General features: G+C 37.4%; 3 protein-coding genes and 1 long non-coding RNA gene across 7 annotated transcripts in view; 1 reads left to right on the top strand and 3 right to left on the bottom strand.

The window, feature by feature from the left end:
* LOC149654255 (uncharacterized) overlaps positions 1 to 2,133 on the bottom strand; it is a 32,040-nt gene extending 29,907 nt beyond the window's left edge. Inside the window, exon 1 of the mRNA XM_089845707.1 lies at positions 1,643 to 2,133. Within this exon, the coding sequence (XP_089701833.1) occupies positions 1,643 to 1,686 (44 nt within the window). The 5' untranslated portion in view covers positions 1,687 to 2,133. The remainder of the gene's footprint in view (positions 1 to 1,642) is intronic.
* Positions 2,134 to 2,275: 142 nt separating this feature from the next.
* LOC149654254 (uncharacterized) lies at positions 2,276 to 6,178 on the top strand. The gene is made up of 6 exons (XR_016370554.1): positions 2,276 to 2,887; positions 3,114 to 3,325; positions 3,385 to 3,551; positions 3,730 to 3,910; positions 3,985 to 5,251; positions 5,345 to 6,178. It is a non-coding gene; the product is annotated as an uncharacterized LOC149654254 (long non-coding RNA).
* Positions 6,179 to 6,282: 104 nt separating this feature from the next.
* Positions 6,283 to 11,027, bottom strand: LOC149654253 (uncharacterized). Of its 4 annotated transcripts, XM_089845706.1 has the most exons (4): positions 9,569 to 9,992; positions 9,470 to 9,516; positions 9,052 to 9,293; positions 6,283 to 7,637 (listed from the first exon to the last, which is right to left on the bottom strand). In XM_089845706.1, the coding sequence occupies exons 3-4, from the start codon at positions 9,259 to 9,261 to the stop codon at positions 6,486 to 6,488; spliced, it is 1,362 nt and encodes a 453-aa protein (XP_089701832.1). In that variant the 5' UTR covers positions 9,262 to 9,293; positions 9,470 to 9,516; positions 9,569 to 9,992; the 3' UTR covers positions 6,283 to 6,485. The 4 variants fall into 4 exon arrangements, with proteins under 4 accessions (XP_089701832.1, XP_089701828.1, XP_089701830.1 ...); XM_089845702.1 differs by lacking the exons at positions 9,470 to 9,516; positions 9,569 to 9,992 and adding an exon at positions 10,003 to 11,027; XM_089845704.1 differs by lacking the exons at positions 9,470 to 9,516; positions 9,569 to 9,992 and adding an exon at positions 10,003 to 10,130 and having other exon boundaries at positions 9,052 to 9,331.
* On the bottom strand, positions 10,637 to 15,407 carry LOC149654252 (acetylcholinesterase-like). The gene is made up of 5 exons (XM_089845240.1): positions 14,280 to 15,407; positions 14,100 to 14,221; positions 12,457 to 13,712; positions 12,197 to 12,393; positions 10,637 to 12,122 (listed from the first exon to the last, which is right to left on the bottom strand). Exons 1-5 carry the CDS (start codon positions 15,299 to 15,301, stop codon positions 11,912 to 11,914), a joined length of 2,808 nt encoding a protein of 935 aa, XP_089701366.1. The 5' UTR covers positions 15,302 to 15,407; the 3' UTR covers positions 10,637 to 11,911.
* Positions 15,408 to 15,720: the final 313 nt, after the last annotated feature.

Below are 15,720 nucleotides of genomic sequence, written 5' to 3'. Positions count from 1 at the left end.
TTTATATTCACGCACCAAACTACAGAGAAGAACTTAATGAAAAATAATGAACCAAGTAAGCGAAAATTTCCTGGATAGAGTTGGGCTTTAACGCTTCCAAAAATAAGGGGAATAATTTCATAATTTCGGGCCTGAAAATATTTCAAAAACCATTTAATATTGCCTTAAACTCATCTCACATACTTTAAAGCAAAATTTTCTATTATTTGGGAACCCATATCTCCGTAAGTAATTGTTGTACACCCATGCATGTTCTTATTATTTCTTGGTATACAGGGTGTTTGTGAAAGGTCCATCAATAATGAAAGGGCGTATTTATTGGGCCATTTTGAGTCGAAAATGTTCTATGACATTTTTCCGTTCGGGCCACTGTTTTCAAGTTATGATTGGAGTAATTTACGGATGACCCCTTAAATTTAATTAAGAAATTGAAAGACAGCGCTAATTTAATGAAGGGGTCATCCCTAAAATATTCAAATCATAACTCGAAAACGGTGGCTCGGACGGCAAAATGTCATAGAACATTTTCGACTCAAAATGGCCCAATAAATACGCCCTTTCATTATTGATGGACTTTTCACAAACACCCTGTATATTTATAGATGAAAAGAATATATCGCATGATGTAGAAAATAAGTTTAACCCTTCAATGAACATTCATTGAGCATGATGGGGGTTTTTTTTTTAAGCTAAAACCATTGTACACATTGTACCGCAACCTAAAGGAAGTGGAAAAATCTAAAAAGACCTTTCAATAAATCAGGGAAGAATCATCCTTTATTCGAAAGCGAAAGAAAAAGAAAGGCTAAGGCAAGAACGCCCGAGGTGTCCGCTCTAACTATACAAAAGTAAGAAGGGTTCGTTCCTCTTGTCCAGTTACTGAAGCAAAAAACGTCTATCATTGGACTTTACTTCACCCAAAGGATGCAATAAAGAAAATCACCCTGAGAGAGCTAGAAGCGGATAACTTAGAAGTTAAAACGAGTGTTATTGAGTTCATAGTCTTTGCAAAATCCGGCTGGCCTGGGAACCGTTGAAATATGGCTTTCATATAAAGTATTTCTAAGAAAAAAACCTTCGGCGAAACTTAAACTACACTTCCAAAATTGTTTGTGTACATATTTACTCTGTTAACGTGAAGTTTCTTTTAACGATAAAATACTTCCAAAATTTAAAAAAAAATATATGAAGGCCTAATTTTCCGAATATTTTATCTTGAATCCAATACAAGGAATCCCTTGATTTTCTGTGTTCGACAAATATATCTGTTATAAGATATGCGGTTTGCATTAGGTTTGATGACGTTGACGCGTTGTCATCAAGAGTTAAATGACTTATTTTGTTTCAAGTTTTCGAAATATATTCGATTTTAAAATACCAAACGTTATTGGACTTAATTTTCATATTTTGAAGTATTTCAATCTACCCAAACCTCATTTTAGTTTAAATTATGCGCTAATACACCATTAAATGTCCATGTTCATATGTTTTGCCAATTTTACCGGCAGAAAATATACTAAAAGGGGTAACACTGCGAAATCTAAATCACTAGAATGTTTCGTGGATACTTTTGCAAGTATTTTTTTGCTAATGGTGCTAAGCAATCTTTCTACAAAAAAGGACGACGCAAATGACACAATACCTTTCATTCTTGCAGAGAAAGCTTCTTGATAATACGTGTGGCATATTTTGTCAATATATAAGGGCTTTTCTAACGCCGGCACAAAAGTACAAAAGATAGTCCGGAGACTTTTAGCTGTGTCGCGTTGTCGAGAGGAAAAAAAGGTAGGCAATGTACTCTTTTTTATCACCAAGTCGCGCACTATAAGGGTTTTAAAAGCCGCGAGAAAAAGACAGGGACACAAAAAGCAAGTTCAGAATTGTGTCCTGAGATGAGAAAAAAAGTGTACTTCTTCACATAGAAATCAAAGCACGCGGCTAAGTTGCAGTTCGAGTCACATGCCACGACGCTTTTCGTGGACCGGGACAAAAGACTGTCGCGCGTTGCTTACGTTGCCTACCACCGAAATGACTGTTGCTCCAGCCTCCGCCGGACACAGTTCCCGCTACCCGATTGATTCGGTTGTAGAAGGGACTGCTGGTTTTATAGCCTCTTCTGCCCGTTCGATAACACCACGAGACAAGGCATATCCTTTAGAAGGGACTGTGGGACTCGACTGACGAGACTGCGGGAGCTTCTGAAATCGACCAACCAACTCAGGATGGGAAGGAGGAGTTTGGATCCTCTGTTGGATAAAAAAAATCACCCCTGAGCCGCTTCGGGACTGAGTGACTCGAGAGATAGGAGACGTAAACTATTGGACTTATACTTGAAGAAATTCGCTGGATTTGCGCCTTCAGTTTGTTCGTCCCAGTTGGACTCGAATTTAAATCTCTTTATTGAGAGTCGCGATTTTGTGACTTGGGATTGTAAGGTTTTGAGCCAGACTGCTCAGGATGAGACACATTGGACTTTTACTTTTCGCTGCAGAATCTTAACTTATATCGCCTTAACGCACGACAAGAATTGCAGTTGTTTGAAAGGTGCAAGTGCGAATGACGCGTCCAGCTGTCTTTAACACATGACAGTTACTAATTAAAAACCAAACTGTACACATAAGAAGACAACTCGAAATTCCTTATAAATAGGATGGTATACTTTTTGCCTTAAGGAAAAGGTGGAGACTTAAGATCAGGGAATACCTGGAAAACTCTGGGAGTTCGAATCTGAAAGATTTTCCGTGGCAACCCTGGTGCGGCGCAAACATGAGTCTCACGGGAGGGCGCATTTGACGTAGTTACGCCACTGCTTAATGCGTTATTCCAATACAATCGCGGCTCTCTACAATATATTCCGGCGCCTGTTTACATTGAGAAACAACTCAAGGTAAACTTTTGAATGTTCCATAAGTTAAATATATATTCTGCATAAGTACCCGAAGATTACTAATGCTACCCAGTTGAACTTTCTAAATTTTGAAGAGTTTACCAGCCTATCAAGCAGTACCTCGCCGGGCTTCGTTTCACAACAATATCCCCATTACCATTGTCAAACTTATCTAAGTTAAAATATAACCTTATGGTGTTACTGTTTTGTTTCGAATTTATTTCAGTTATATTTTCGAGAGGGTTGGACTGTTTGGAATAGCGCAACCTTTCGAATTTGTTGAAGGCTATTTGTTATAAAATATATATACGAAGCGTAGGGACGGGCTGCAGTCCAAAATCTCGTGTTCAGATTAAACCCGAATAATATTATGTATTCAAATTAAGTCGTGGGAGGAATATCTTCATGCGAGTATCAGACCGGCTGAAGAAATCATATGTACCTATTTCTTGCGTTTAACAAAAGTCTAGAACTTAATGTGAAACGTTCCTATCTAGGACTATTGTGGACAGAGAACATTGAAGCCTTATTCAACTCTTTGGATCTATATAAAGTACCGTATTAACCCTATATACTGAGGACGATACCGAGGGCTACCTTCTGAAAAGAGTACATTTCAATAACAATGAACTTGCCTTCAAGGTCATGTTCCTGTTTCGTTTTCGTGAGTAAATGTCAACACTCTCGGGATGACACTAACGTAGGTCTCTAAGTTTGTAGAGCCCAACATTCGATGACGCAAGGCATTTTCAAGTTAACATTGAATAGTATAACCGTTAGGGTCATCATAACCGTGAAGAAAACAATCAAAAATAATTAATAATTGCCTTTTCCTTTCACAGGTGGACTTCTGCCGCTAAGGAGAAGCTCGAGGATACATTATTCCAGCCATGCGGATATTAAAGAAGACGTTATGGAAATTTTTACAATCTTTTATGAAAAATAGCCCAAAGGAAATTGGTTCCGAACACTCGGGAAAGCCTAGGAAGTAAAAATAAGTGAAGAGGTGAAGGATTACGAAGGGTTAGGTCTACTTACAAGAATACATTTATTGAAGCTGAACTTCATATTAATATATATATTCACATCATCAACAGATAACTTTGCCCCGGGCCCTTGAAGGACCCCCTGAAAAGCAACAGCTTTATGCTCTGGTAACAAACTTACGAAACTTTATAACAAGACAGCGTCGAGAATAGAATTTGGCCCACCTAAGGGCTAGCTTTCTTAATACGACCTTAATTAAAAATATAGGTTTTTAATAGAGATTTAATACGCGTTTCTGAACTAAAGCAAAATCATAAAAATAGAAGGTCGCCCAAATTTATGTGGAGTAGTAAAATAGACCAAAATTATTATTATTTTGAAAGTAAAACTGAACTGGGTATATTCGTTAAGTTAATTTATTTCTCTACTGGTTGAGCGCCTTGTTTATTAAATGTTGCTCCAAACCAAGCCGCTCAATTACTACACGCCGCTATTCTTAAAAATCACAACATTTAGTTGGTTTTAAATTTCCAAGAAACTTTCAAATAATACTAGGCCTAATAATAAAGATAAAATATTTTTCCCTATAACGGGAAAACAAATGTGACACCTAAGCTAAAAGACTTTGGCTTGGACTCAAAAATTTCGCACAAAATTCCAATTCCCTAATGTATACACGGAGCGATTTGAAAAGTATCTCAGTACTCTCTTATTTCGAGTGACTTTATTTTCCTTTAAAAAATTTTTTCACCGCTTTTCCTATTTTTGACTCTTTTATTTTAAAACTAATAAAAACAGCTGAAATCCAAGAAATCTCGCTTTAAACATTCTTTTTGGAAATTCGCGAGGACTGAAAAATAAAACGAGGTAAAACCTAGCTAAGCCACTAGGGAGATTATACTTCGTACTTTTCAAAACATCATTCACTGTCAAAATGAAAAATCAGACCAAAAAAAATGCAGGGAAAAACTTCGTGTAAGACTACTTCGATCAACCTAACACTCTTGACTTGGACCAGTTGAGAATTGTTTCGCGACTATATACTATTAAAGGAGGAAACGATTTCGCCAGTGAGTACAATCGTATTACACCATCAGATTGGCCGTTCGAGCTATGCCATTTTGCGTGGCGTGGCGCGCAAAAAGCCGTAAACACTTTGGATTGGATCAATAAAGTCATTTGGGTACTTACGAATTTCCGTGTTGCGCTGATGATTTTGCTTATTTTATTTTTGTCTATCTTTTCGTCGATTCGAGAGACGCCATTACGTGGCTATTACATCGTTATCTTACGAACGAAATATGGCGGTACATTTTTGATGTTTCACGAGGAGCGTAATCATTCGTCAATTGGTACAAAACACTCCGTGGTAACAAGGTACACTTGGTTTCGTTCAAAAATATCTTAACGGATGACATGTCTTCGTTCTTGTCGGTTTGGTTTAGATTAACTAAAGCAATCTTGGTTTAGAGCAGCTGACGTGTTAATGTCCACTTGACGTTTCCGGTTGGTTCCTAGTCACGTGACTTTGGATGCTTTAAGATTCATAGATACTTCGATTGATAAACTTTTGCTGAACCAATTCGCTGTTTCCAATATTTGGAGACCCTATGACATCATTACCGCCCAAAGCCGTACTTCCGGTAGGACTCCAGCCAATTATAACTTTAAGCACTCCAGTTTAGTTTGAAGGCAATTCGGCATTTGAACCTTAAAGGCAGACGGACGTCGTAACTTACGGATAGCAATTCTCTATTCCAATGTCTGACCATATGTTGGTCAGAATCTAAGGACCTCAAAATTTCTTCTTTTTTAATAAACTTTGAACTCATGCTGGGGTCTCTCGTTGCCAAGTAACATAACGACCGATTGAACTCAAAATACGGCTTGCTCGAAGGCAAAGGTACTAACTAACCTGTTGCGGCTTACATGAGGCGAGTCGCAGTAAATCGCCAAGTTTGATTTCTCTAGAAACATTATTCAGACACACTTGGGTAAATTTTAGAAATGGGAGAAGGCTAAGTGCAGCCGCGAGGTTTTAACAGCGATAGCTTTAAACTTCTAGCCCATTAATCTTCAAAAAGTTCTTTTCGAAACTTTCATCGTGAAAACTCATTAACGGGATTACGGAGCTAGCTAACCGCACACCCGCACTCTACAACGACCTGAACTAAAATGAAACAGAAAAACATGCGACATGACCTCAGTCAACGACTCCTGTCGATCGAAAGAGTAAAAATTTGCATTCGGTAGGCCAAATAGAGTATCTGTAGCCTGAGTAACATCAATAGGCCAAAATTACGTCAAAGTCTAATTTTTTGGGAAAATGAATGGGAACGCATCAATTGGTTTAAGACGGTCTACAGATACTATAAACCAAATTTGTTTCCTGTTAATAAAATATTAAATTTTTTGTCAAATCTTTTAAAATCAATTTATTATATTAAGTACTCTTTCTCGTTATATCGAATTTTCAAATTATCAAGACTAATTTCATTTGAAGCTTCTAATTATTATATAATTAATTAATGAAACGATAAAAATATTCTAAAACTTGATTTGTACATTTTTGACTTGATTTAGATTGCATAAAAAATATATTTAATAAACGTTACATCTTAAAAAAATGTATAAGTACTATTAATGACTTAATTACAAATGGCATCCAGTCTATGTTACTTATTATGGACATGGCATTGGATTTTGAAGGTCGCACGAAATAATCCGGCACACCGTTGACGCTAATTTCATCTAGAATCATTGCACGTTCGCCCATGAATACAAACCCAAGGAACAATTCTTTGGCACCTGATATATTGTAATTACTGGACGTATCCGTGTACACGAGACACGGTTCGGGGCCATAACAAGGGTCCAACATAACATTAGATAACACAGCGCCTTCGGGCATCACTGTATTAATTTTAAAGTCTACGGAACAACATGATTCAGAGTGGTTGGGTGAATGGACACCAATGGCTAACGCGGTTAAGTTTTGCCACGTTTTCCAATGACCTTCCGACCAGAATGTCTTGTCCTTGGCTAAAATTATAGCCATGGCACCTTCGCGTTCCTCGTCAAATTCACCATCAATATCTGACAACGCGTAGGGATACAATTTACCAGTTACGTTTAAATTAGGTTCAAGTGGTTTTTCGTTGAAGACGGCAATGACGCGATCCCCACCATAGACCACGGTGTTGCCAGAAACTGTCGTCTCATCTTCGCAACCAAATGGCTCAGTTGTGTCCCTTAGGACACCCCATTTGTTCGAGGGGAATAAACTAGCGTTGTAAGTGACATTAACTTTCAGTTCGTTAAACCGATCTAGCTGCTTTTTCGGCATATCATAGTAGACAACATTCAATGGTACGGATCGTCTTAATTCTAAAAGAGAGTCTATGTCTACCGTGTCAAAAACACTTGACCAAATTGTGAGAGAGCTACGATTTATGTTCTTAAGGAGCCATAATAGTTGAGGCAAGGAGTTTTTGACGAACAAGGCCCTAATGGGGAAGGTGATGGGTTGAAGACCATCTATTTCGAGGCATCTGATAGTCTTGGCCATAGTCCAGACCTGATTCCAAGTGTAACGGTATGCATCTTCCTCGGCAATGATGTTGGTGGTCCAACCGATTGATAGAGTGGCGTTAGGGAAGTATTTTCGAGATAATTGGATGAATGTTTCAGCGTCGACTGGTATGGTCTCGGCGTTGACTGGTCCAGGTAGGATATCAGCGTTTAACCATAGAGGGAAATTTATCTGTTCAATATATTAATAATTAAGGTCCATGTAAGTAGTATCTGTTGAAAGAGCTAGTCATATCTTATTGAGTATCGAATTAATCAAAGGAGAGGAGGCTTAGGCTAATTCCTTCGAGCCAATAAGCACCACTAGAGGCAGTGCGAGTTGGCTAGGCTTCAGCTTATAGCGAACTTGCCTCTTTGAAATAACTTAAGATGGCGGTTTCCCCTCCTGTGGGTTTGTTTCTCTGAATGTAATAAATGTAATAGTCTATTCGGTGATAAATTCTAACTCAGTAGAGACGGGGGAGATATGAATTCCCATTGTAATATTATTTTTATTTTCCCTCTTATTATTATTGGCCTCAAGGTGTTTTGGAAAGAATTTTAATATTTATATTATAAATCCTAATGCCATGAATAATTAAAAATTTCACCATCTGAAGATATAAGTCCACACACTTTTCTTTGACATTAAAATTCCACTATTGGTTCTACATCAGGGGAGGTAGGTAGCTAGCTTTACATAAATGAATGAAGACCAAGTTGACAGAAAACTTGCTAAGCCTTTTCATATTAAGCCCTAAGAAGTCCTTTATACAAAGAGCTTATTATTTATGCCCATATCTGACAGCTTCTATTTTTCCTATTTCATATCGGTCGCTAAAAGGAGGCAATGCTAAGTAGTCTCCCTCCCTAACAAACCTATACCTTTTTATATAAACCTTTACGTTTTAGTTAAATTTACGAACGTACATAGCGCACTTAATTGGGTCACGCGATACGTTAAGCTCATTTCAGACAACACTCTATTATATACTTAGGTGTGTATGGGAAAACTAACTTAGATCGGGTCTTATGATAAAAGAGTATCTATATTTACACATATAATGTTATTGTGTAACCAGCTTGAAAGGTATAAACACCGGACACTTCGCATAAGAGGATGGCTTAAGATTGAACTAATTACGCTGGGAGTTCTCAACGTTCAATTCTGCTTTAACTTAGAAAAAGGATTGTAATGATTTCTAATGGAGAATCTATTCCCTATTTAATAACTCCAAGGTTTTTCTGTAATAGGGGTTTTATCATTAGTAACATAATATCAGAAAGCATGACTCGTAATTTTATTTCAATGTTAATTGCCAATCTAATCTTTTTGACACTGACTTCAACTGATGGGGCTTGTAAATAAGTTAAGAAATTGTGTAGTTTATTATAGTTCTTGGGGACTAGAAGCATGTAGGACTTTTGCCAATCACGGTTCACATAAATCTCAGACATCCTAAGGTAGCAAAAATTGGACCAGGAGTCACTAGGGACCTCTGCACAAATCCCAGTGGCCTTCCGTTTGTTGTTAATTTTATTACAGAGTCATACTTTTGATTATTACGTTACTTGTATATCCAAGGTAAGAGGAAACGCTCACTTACTTTATCCTGCCACTTATTTAGAATTTCTAATGAAGCATTAGCGGCGATGGTGCTCTTAAAGTCCAGCTTAACTCCGCGGGAAGCGTTGGCCCTTTCGACCACCATTTCTATCCACTCTTGCAAAGATATATCAGACACCGTCAACGGAGGGTGGGCCATGATGGGCTCCAAGATGGGACTTTGGTTGTCCGGTCTTCGGACGTAACCCATAGAAATGTCAGCTTCGAGAAACAATATCCTACCTAAACAAAACGAGAGTTGAATATTTAAAACTTTTGGACTAATCATTGGTTTTAAGTTTAAAGTTTCTTGAAGAAGATTTTGGGAAAGTGTATATATGCAAACAAAAGAGGAGCTTAAATTAGTTACAAAGCTGAACGGCTATAGTAAAATCTAACCTCAGAAGGGGTAAATTTACCTGTAGAAATCCTGTATTTCCTATGTTAAATTGGACCATTTTGGATTCTACAAGAGACTAATCATTCTCATGTTAAGGCTTATGTGTGATCATTCTAACCTGGTTAAGTAAAGGACTTTAAATGATTCCTTTGGAACACGTCAAAGATAAATCATGTTCAACCGTTAAGCTGATTGATTAACCCCTCGATTATCACTTTGATGCATATTAAGATGACAACGGCAACAATATGGTTGTTAAAAACTAAGCTATGTATATGTAATATAACAACACAGATTTTTCTAGGTAATAGTTTCGTCTGAAAATACACAGGTAGTACAAAAAAAAAACTAACGGAAAGGTTTCTACATTCAACCTTCTACACGTTACTTTCGTTAAGCCTAAATTTCGCTATAACATTTCCCCGTTTTAAAGTCTTATTTTAAAATAAAACTTGAAAAGCACGTTTTCTTTCCTTTTGCCCAACATGTCTCAATCATTTTCGTACAAGATTTTTTTTATTAATTTCGAAACTTAAAAATTTTAACACTTACTTTTCAGTGCTTCATCCAATTTGGCCCAACTGTTAACCGCGTGAGCCCAGGTGACCTCACTGGTGTCTTCAAATTGGTCAAAAGTCCATGAACTAGTGACGCAAATTAAGACGACAGTAATGGTCACCTCCAAAATTGACACCATATTTTCTTATTCAACACCAGCGGACTAGAACCGTGTTCCTCTATCACCTAAATCTACCTACATCTGCTCTGAATGTTTGCTGAGTACATATAATTAATTCCGCTAATTAGACGTGAAATTCCTAATTTTGTAAACAAGTCTTTTATTGGTTACACAGCGCGAGAGAATAACAGGCGTATTTAGCGCGACCGCACGCGACAAACAGAATAGAAACCCGATTCCGTTTGTATAGTTCGCTAATACAAAAACTTCTATACTTTAGAATTATATTCAATACTTTCCCTCAATAACATACGTCGGTGCTTAGCCCTAAAGCGTGACGTACAAGCTCATCAACTACACCGCAACTAAATTTTGTGGCTTGGCGCCAAACAATTTCACCCACGTGTTGTTTCAACAAGGCAACTTTTATGAATAAATACTTGAGTTTTGTAACGATATATAGCGCCCCTATTATTCTGAAATAGTAAATTTAAAACTACCATGAATATTGAAACAAACATTTTAATCACTTACTCAAAACCTGACCAGGGCTTATTACAAGTATTTTAGCATTCATAGCGGTATTAAATTTACTACAATATCCATGTCTAGTCAAGCGATGACTCTGGAAAATATCGAATCTAATTTTCAAGATAGGCCTCCTGTTTTACTAATATGAAGCATTGAAAAAAAATCATCAACGCCCATGACTAAAACTTTCTGGTATATTTTTGGGGAAGGCTGTTTTGTGGATACAGCGCCGTTTTTCCTAATATCTCATGGCCATTGTATGATTAGTTATTTCTGGGAGTAGGGTGTTTGATTGAGGAATATTTATACCCGTACTTCAGCTTTCAATAATAAAGAAAAAATTGGTTCATTGCGTAATTTTAAAATGGGGAAAAAATCAGGAACGATTAACGCGTTTCACGTTTTATTTTTAGATTGTATGGATATTCTTTTTTTTTTACAAATGGAATTTATCCTGGTTCCCCTTTTGTGGGTTTTATTTTCGGACACTTATTTTTAAGATAATTTCGATTTAAAGTGTTTTTGTTTCCAAGTTATTTCCTATATTGACTTTTAGTCAAAATCGTTGAATTTATCGAAAAAATAATTTAATTTGAACGTATTTAAAGGGACACTCCAAGCTAGAATTTTATCTCTTTTAATCGAAACGCGTATAAAATCAACTGGAACTATGTTTTTATCTACAATATTAAAGACAATATGAGCAATTAAGTTATTGTAATGGTGACTAATGGACACTTCGAGCGATTTAATTTATGAGAGTGATGAATATAATAGAAATGGGGTAGCTTGCTTATATGTTTGACCATCTTGTTTTACTATGTCATCAAAAAACTTCATTAACCTTGAAATATAAATTACCCAAACAGATATAAAGAAACTCTTACGACAAATCGCGTAATATTATTAATAAAACATCTTTATACTCGCCTGGATAAATATCGACCGCTATATAATCTTCTTTAAAACAATTTATCTTATCATTAATTAAAATGACATTTAAAATTTAAAATGACACAATCAGAGTGCAGAGTGATAAAAATATAAGACTATAATTTTATGGGGTCAAAGTCTTACTGTCTTAAGGAGTTAGAGGGCGGTCGATGCCGAAATATTTATTGACTTTCCTAAGTTGCACTTTCCTCTTTTTCTGTGCCAAACTTTGAAATTACTTCTTGAGAAAGGAAATGAAAAATTTTAAATGCTGATCCCAACAGTTTCGAAGTGGTACGGAAAGTGATAAAACGACATTCAAGACGTCTTAGAATGACAACCGTCTCCGATTTTTTCGCGAGACTTCGATAGAACATCGATTACATTCATCCAGAAAGAGCATTCCTTTACTCGGTGGTTATTACCAACTGTTTCCTTCAAGCCAATACTTATGAACTTCCGGTTTCGAGAATACAAGGGCCATTCAGGACGAGCCTCAGGGTCACCGTCATTGGCCTCGTTCGGATTACTATATAAATAAAGAACTAAAACTACTAAGTCACGTTCAATTGGACGCCTTTGATATAAGTTTATTGTACTTGCCCCGTTTTGGCAAAGTTGGCCAGTGACCTCATGACCTTTCTTGACAGTTTCATTTCGTTTTTAGAGTAACCTCTTTTAGGATTCAAAACTCCTCCAAATATGAATTCAATCTCGTCACCGTGTACAGATCCGAACCAATTTGGCCAGTCAGACACAGTTGGTACATGGTCGTAGATGAAACGGTACGATTTAACACCCTGCAAAGGGATTAGATTAAGGTAACGCTTGGTTTATGCAATGAAGAAAATATCTCAACTTACTTGTTTCTTCAAAAGTGTCCCGAATTCATTATTTCCACATGTCATGAAGGCATCTGTAGCCAGTTTAAGAAGACTCTTTCGTGTCTCTTCAAGATCATCTGGAGCAGTCCAATTAGTGTAGTAAAACTGGACCATTTTCGCTATATGACTATCTTTATTGTAAATCAGGTTTTTAGTAACTTCCAGCATCTCGTCGTCGGTCAGTTTCTGAGCCATCAATTTCGACGCGTATCTGACCAATTGATGAGCACCATCCATACGAGTCTCGCCAAAAATAACTCCATTGGCGTTTACAAAGTCAGGGGTCGTTGGAACAAACATTTCATCGATAACTGGAGGCCATACAATTTGTCTGAAAGCTCTGACTTTCAAAGTGGCTTCCCTTAGATCTTCTAATTGTAAATTACGCAAACATTGAATAGTCGCGTTTTCTGAACATTTAGCTTCCTTGATTAGGTGTGACGCGCTTTCCAAGGCTTCGTTTTTGGTTATTCTTGTCCATTTTTGCATAGGTGTTCCACTTAACAGAATAGCCTTTTTAACAATTCCCTGTCTACTCAAATTAGCCAACTGGAAAGCGGCAGAAACAGACCCAGCACTTTGTCCAATCACAGTAATCTTTCTGTTATCACCTCCAAAATTTTCGATGTTATCGTAGACCCATTTAATAGCAACTGTTTGATCCAGTAACCCAACATTACCTGGGATGTCAGGAGTCCCAAGGTACAAGAACCCGAGAACAGATAACCGATAATTCAATGACACAACTACGACGTTTTCTTCCGAGGCTAAGCCTTGTCCATCATACCTCTCTAAAGTTGAATGCCCGGAATAATACCCACCTCCATGTATCCATATCATTACTGCAGCCTTTTTTGGCTGCGGATATGGTACCCATATATTGAGATACAAACAATCTTCAGATTCTTTATGAGGTGCTTCGCGCCACCATGGGTTGGGTTTCATATGTTTAACATTGGGTCCAACAAACTGTATACACGCGTTGGGTTTGCTGAGAGCGTCTTTGAGTTCGGACCATGGTTTAACTTCCTGGGGTGCCCGGAATCTGAGCTTACCAACAGGAGGTTCGGCGTAGGGTATGCCCCAGAATACATTCACTAGCTTACCGGTTGGAGTTTCATTTACTTTTCCATGTATTGGGCCTGACTTTGTGTCGATCTTGACAAATTGATCAGAAAGTACTTGGTTTAAGATTACTAACAATATTATGGAAACGAAATAAGATTTCATTGCGTCTTACTGATTACAAAGCTAAAATGCTTGTCTCGATGCAAATTGAAAACAAAAACGAACGCAAGCATTAAATGGTATCTTATCTTATCACAACTTCATAAGCCTCCCTTAGTCGGCATAATAGATTATCTACCCTGTTATCTGTTACGAGATGTTGTTCAGTAAAAACTATGTCAACGTTTATAAACCTACTGTGTTCTTAGATTAACACAAAGAGTCCAAAATTTTCGAGATTGCTTTTTAATTTTATGATTTTCAATTTTAAAAGCCTTTGAGCTCAGCGCTGGTGCTTGATTTCGAATATATGGGATAGAAATCCTCGGAACCGGCAGTGTAAAAAAAGGATTTTAACGCCTTGTGTTAGTTCATAATAGAAGTAACGTAGGTACACTGGTCTTCTCGGATGAATCCATTTCGTGTATTTGATGGTGAATCCAAAATAAATGTGCATTTATCCTTAGAATTGAAAACAGGCCACTTTGTTTCTTGTTTAACTCCTTCATTGGGATTACTGTAAAATTGAAATATTGAATAATATCGTAAATATTATTAAATCTGCCAAATCGTACCCGTATCGGGCAAAATTGGTCCAATAGTCCATCATTTGTTTCCCAAACTTTATTTCATGTTCCGCTGACTCGAAACCATTTTCCAAAAAAGTCCCAAATATGTAGAAAAGGTCATCACCATGAATAGCATTAATGTCATCAGGTCGGACAATAACCTCTGGTCGATGGTTTAGCTCGTAAACGTAAACTTGAACTCCATTATTGGATAACTCTTCAGCCATTTTAATTGTACCACAGTTAAACATAAAATCCGTTGCTAAATCTACTGTTCCTTGCAATATAGATGTGTTAGGTTTTAGATACAAATTCTTTAAATTTGTTTCAATTTCCGGCTCGATATCGCCAAAAGCTTCAACGGCAAATGCATGAAAAATGTCAGGTTCCGTTTCAAGGCTGGACACTAGGTAGTACGCATCATCCACCACAGTTCCCATTAGCACTTTTGTTTCTGTTTGTACAATCTGCATCAATTCAGGTTTCTTAACAACGACTGGTCTTAAACTCTCAAAGTTTGAGGCTATTTTAATTATATCCATCCTGTCTAATTGACGTAAACAGCTCATGGCCTCTGATAAAGTGTCTTTCACACCGCACGACGAGTTTTCCAAAATGGCCATACTGATCTCTTGGGTACTGTTAGTGTCTTTGATGTAGGCTGCCCAATTACTATACGGCGTACCACTCTGCATAATTACGCGATGGAACAAACCAGTCTGTACTTGGTTCAATAAAAACAAACCTGTCATTGCACCACCACTGCTTTGTCCAAAGATTGTTACACAATTTGAATCACCGCCGAATCGGCCTATGTTAAGTTGTACCCAACGTAAAGCCAATTCAAAGTCCATCATCCCCATATTACCAGGGCATTCATCATCGTCTAAGTACATGAAGCCAAATGGACCTAATCGGTAATTAAAGCTAACCACGATTACTCCCCCAACTGCAGCAAGTATGGACCCATCACTGGAAGGAAAGCTACCGGAACCAATGGCGTAACTTCCACCATGAACATACACCATTACCGGAAGTAGAACACCATGAAAATTTTCTTCGAGATATTTTGGAGTCCAGATGTTTAAATATAGGCAATCTTCGTTTAATTGTACTTGTTGAAACGGGTTTCCATCTTGCAAGCAAGCGCTGCGGACATATTTAGCCTCACGAACACCGTACCAAGGTTTACTTTGAACTGGTTTGCGAAAACGAAGTTCATTCAGGGGTGGTTCAGCGTAAGGAATTCCAAGGAAGCAGTTGACGTATGATGTGTTGGTGAATTCGGGTTGTATGTCTAGATGTTTTGTGAAGCCTTGAATGACACCGAAAGTGGTGAAAACTTTTGGATCTTGTGTAGAATCATCAGAATTCGTTGAGAAGATTAATGTAGCCAAAGTTAATAATCTATAAATAATTATTATATGTAAGTTTAGAAGTCCTCTAT

Source organism: Phalangium opilio, unplaced genomic scaffold (assembly GCF_054372755.1).
Source record: "Phalangium opilio isolate 3A_F unplaced genomic scaffold, DU_Popi_V2 ptg000079l_1, whole genome shotgun sequence".
In the NCBI taxonomy this organism is placed as follows: domain Eukaryota; kingdom Metazoa; phylum Arthropoda; class Arachnida; order Opiliones; family Phalangiidae; genus Phalangium; species Phalangium opilio.
This window is presented reverse-complemented; position numbering and strand designations above follow the sequence as displayed.

Excerpts from the sequence above, each read along its gene's own strand:
- LOC149654252 (XM_089845240.1), bottom strand. The coding sequence starts at position 15,301 with ATGGTGTATGTTCATGGTGGAAGTTACGCCATTGGTTCCGGTAGCTTT. Across the intron at positions 14,222-14,279 it reads ACCAATTTTGCCCGATACGG|TAATCCCAATGAAGGAGTTA; the intron begins GTACGATTTGGC and ends TCAATTTTACAG. Across the intron at positions 12,123-12,196 it reads GCCAACTTTGCCAAAACGGG|TAATCCGAACGAGGCCAATG; the intron begins GCAAGTACAATA and ends TTATTTATATAG.
- LOC149654253 (XM_089845702.1), bottom strand. The coding sequence starts at position 10,147 with ATGGTGTCAATTTTGGAGGTGACCATTACTGTCGTCTTAATTTGCGTC. Across the intron at positions 9,294-10,002 it reads ATTGGATGAAGCACTGAAAA|GTAGGATATTGTTTCTCGAA; the intron begins GTAAGTGTTAAA and ends CGTTTTGTTTAG. Across the intron at positions 7,638-9,051 it reads TAAATAAGTGGCAGGATAAA|ATAAATTTCCCTCTATGGTT; the intron begins GTAAGTGAGCGT and ends TATATTGAACAG.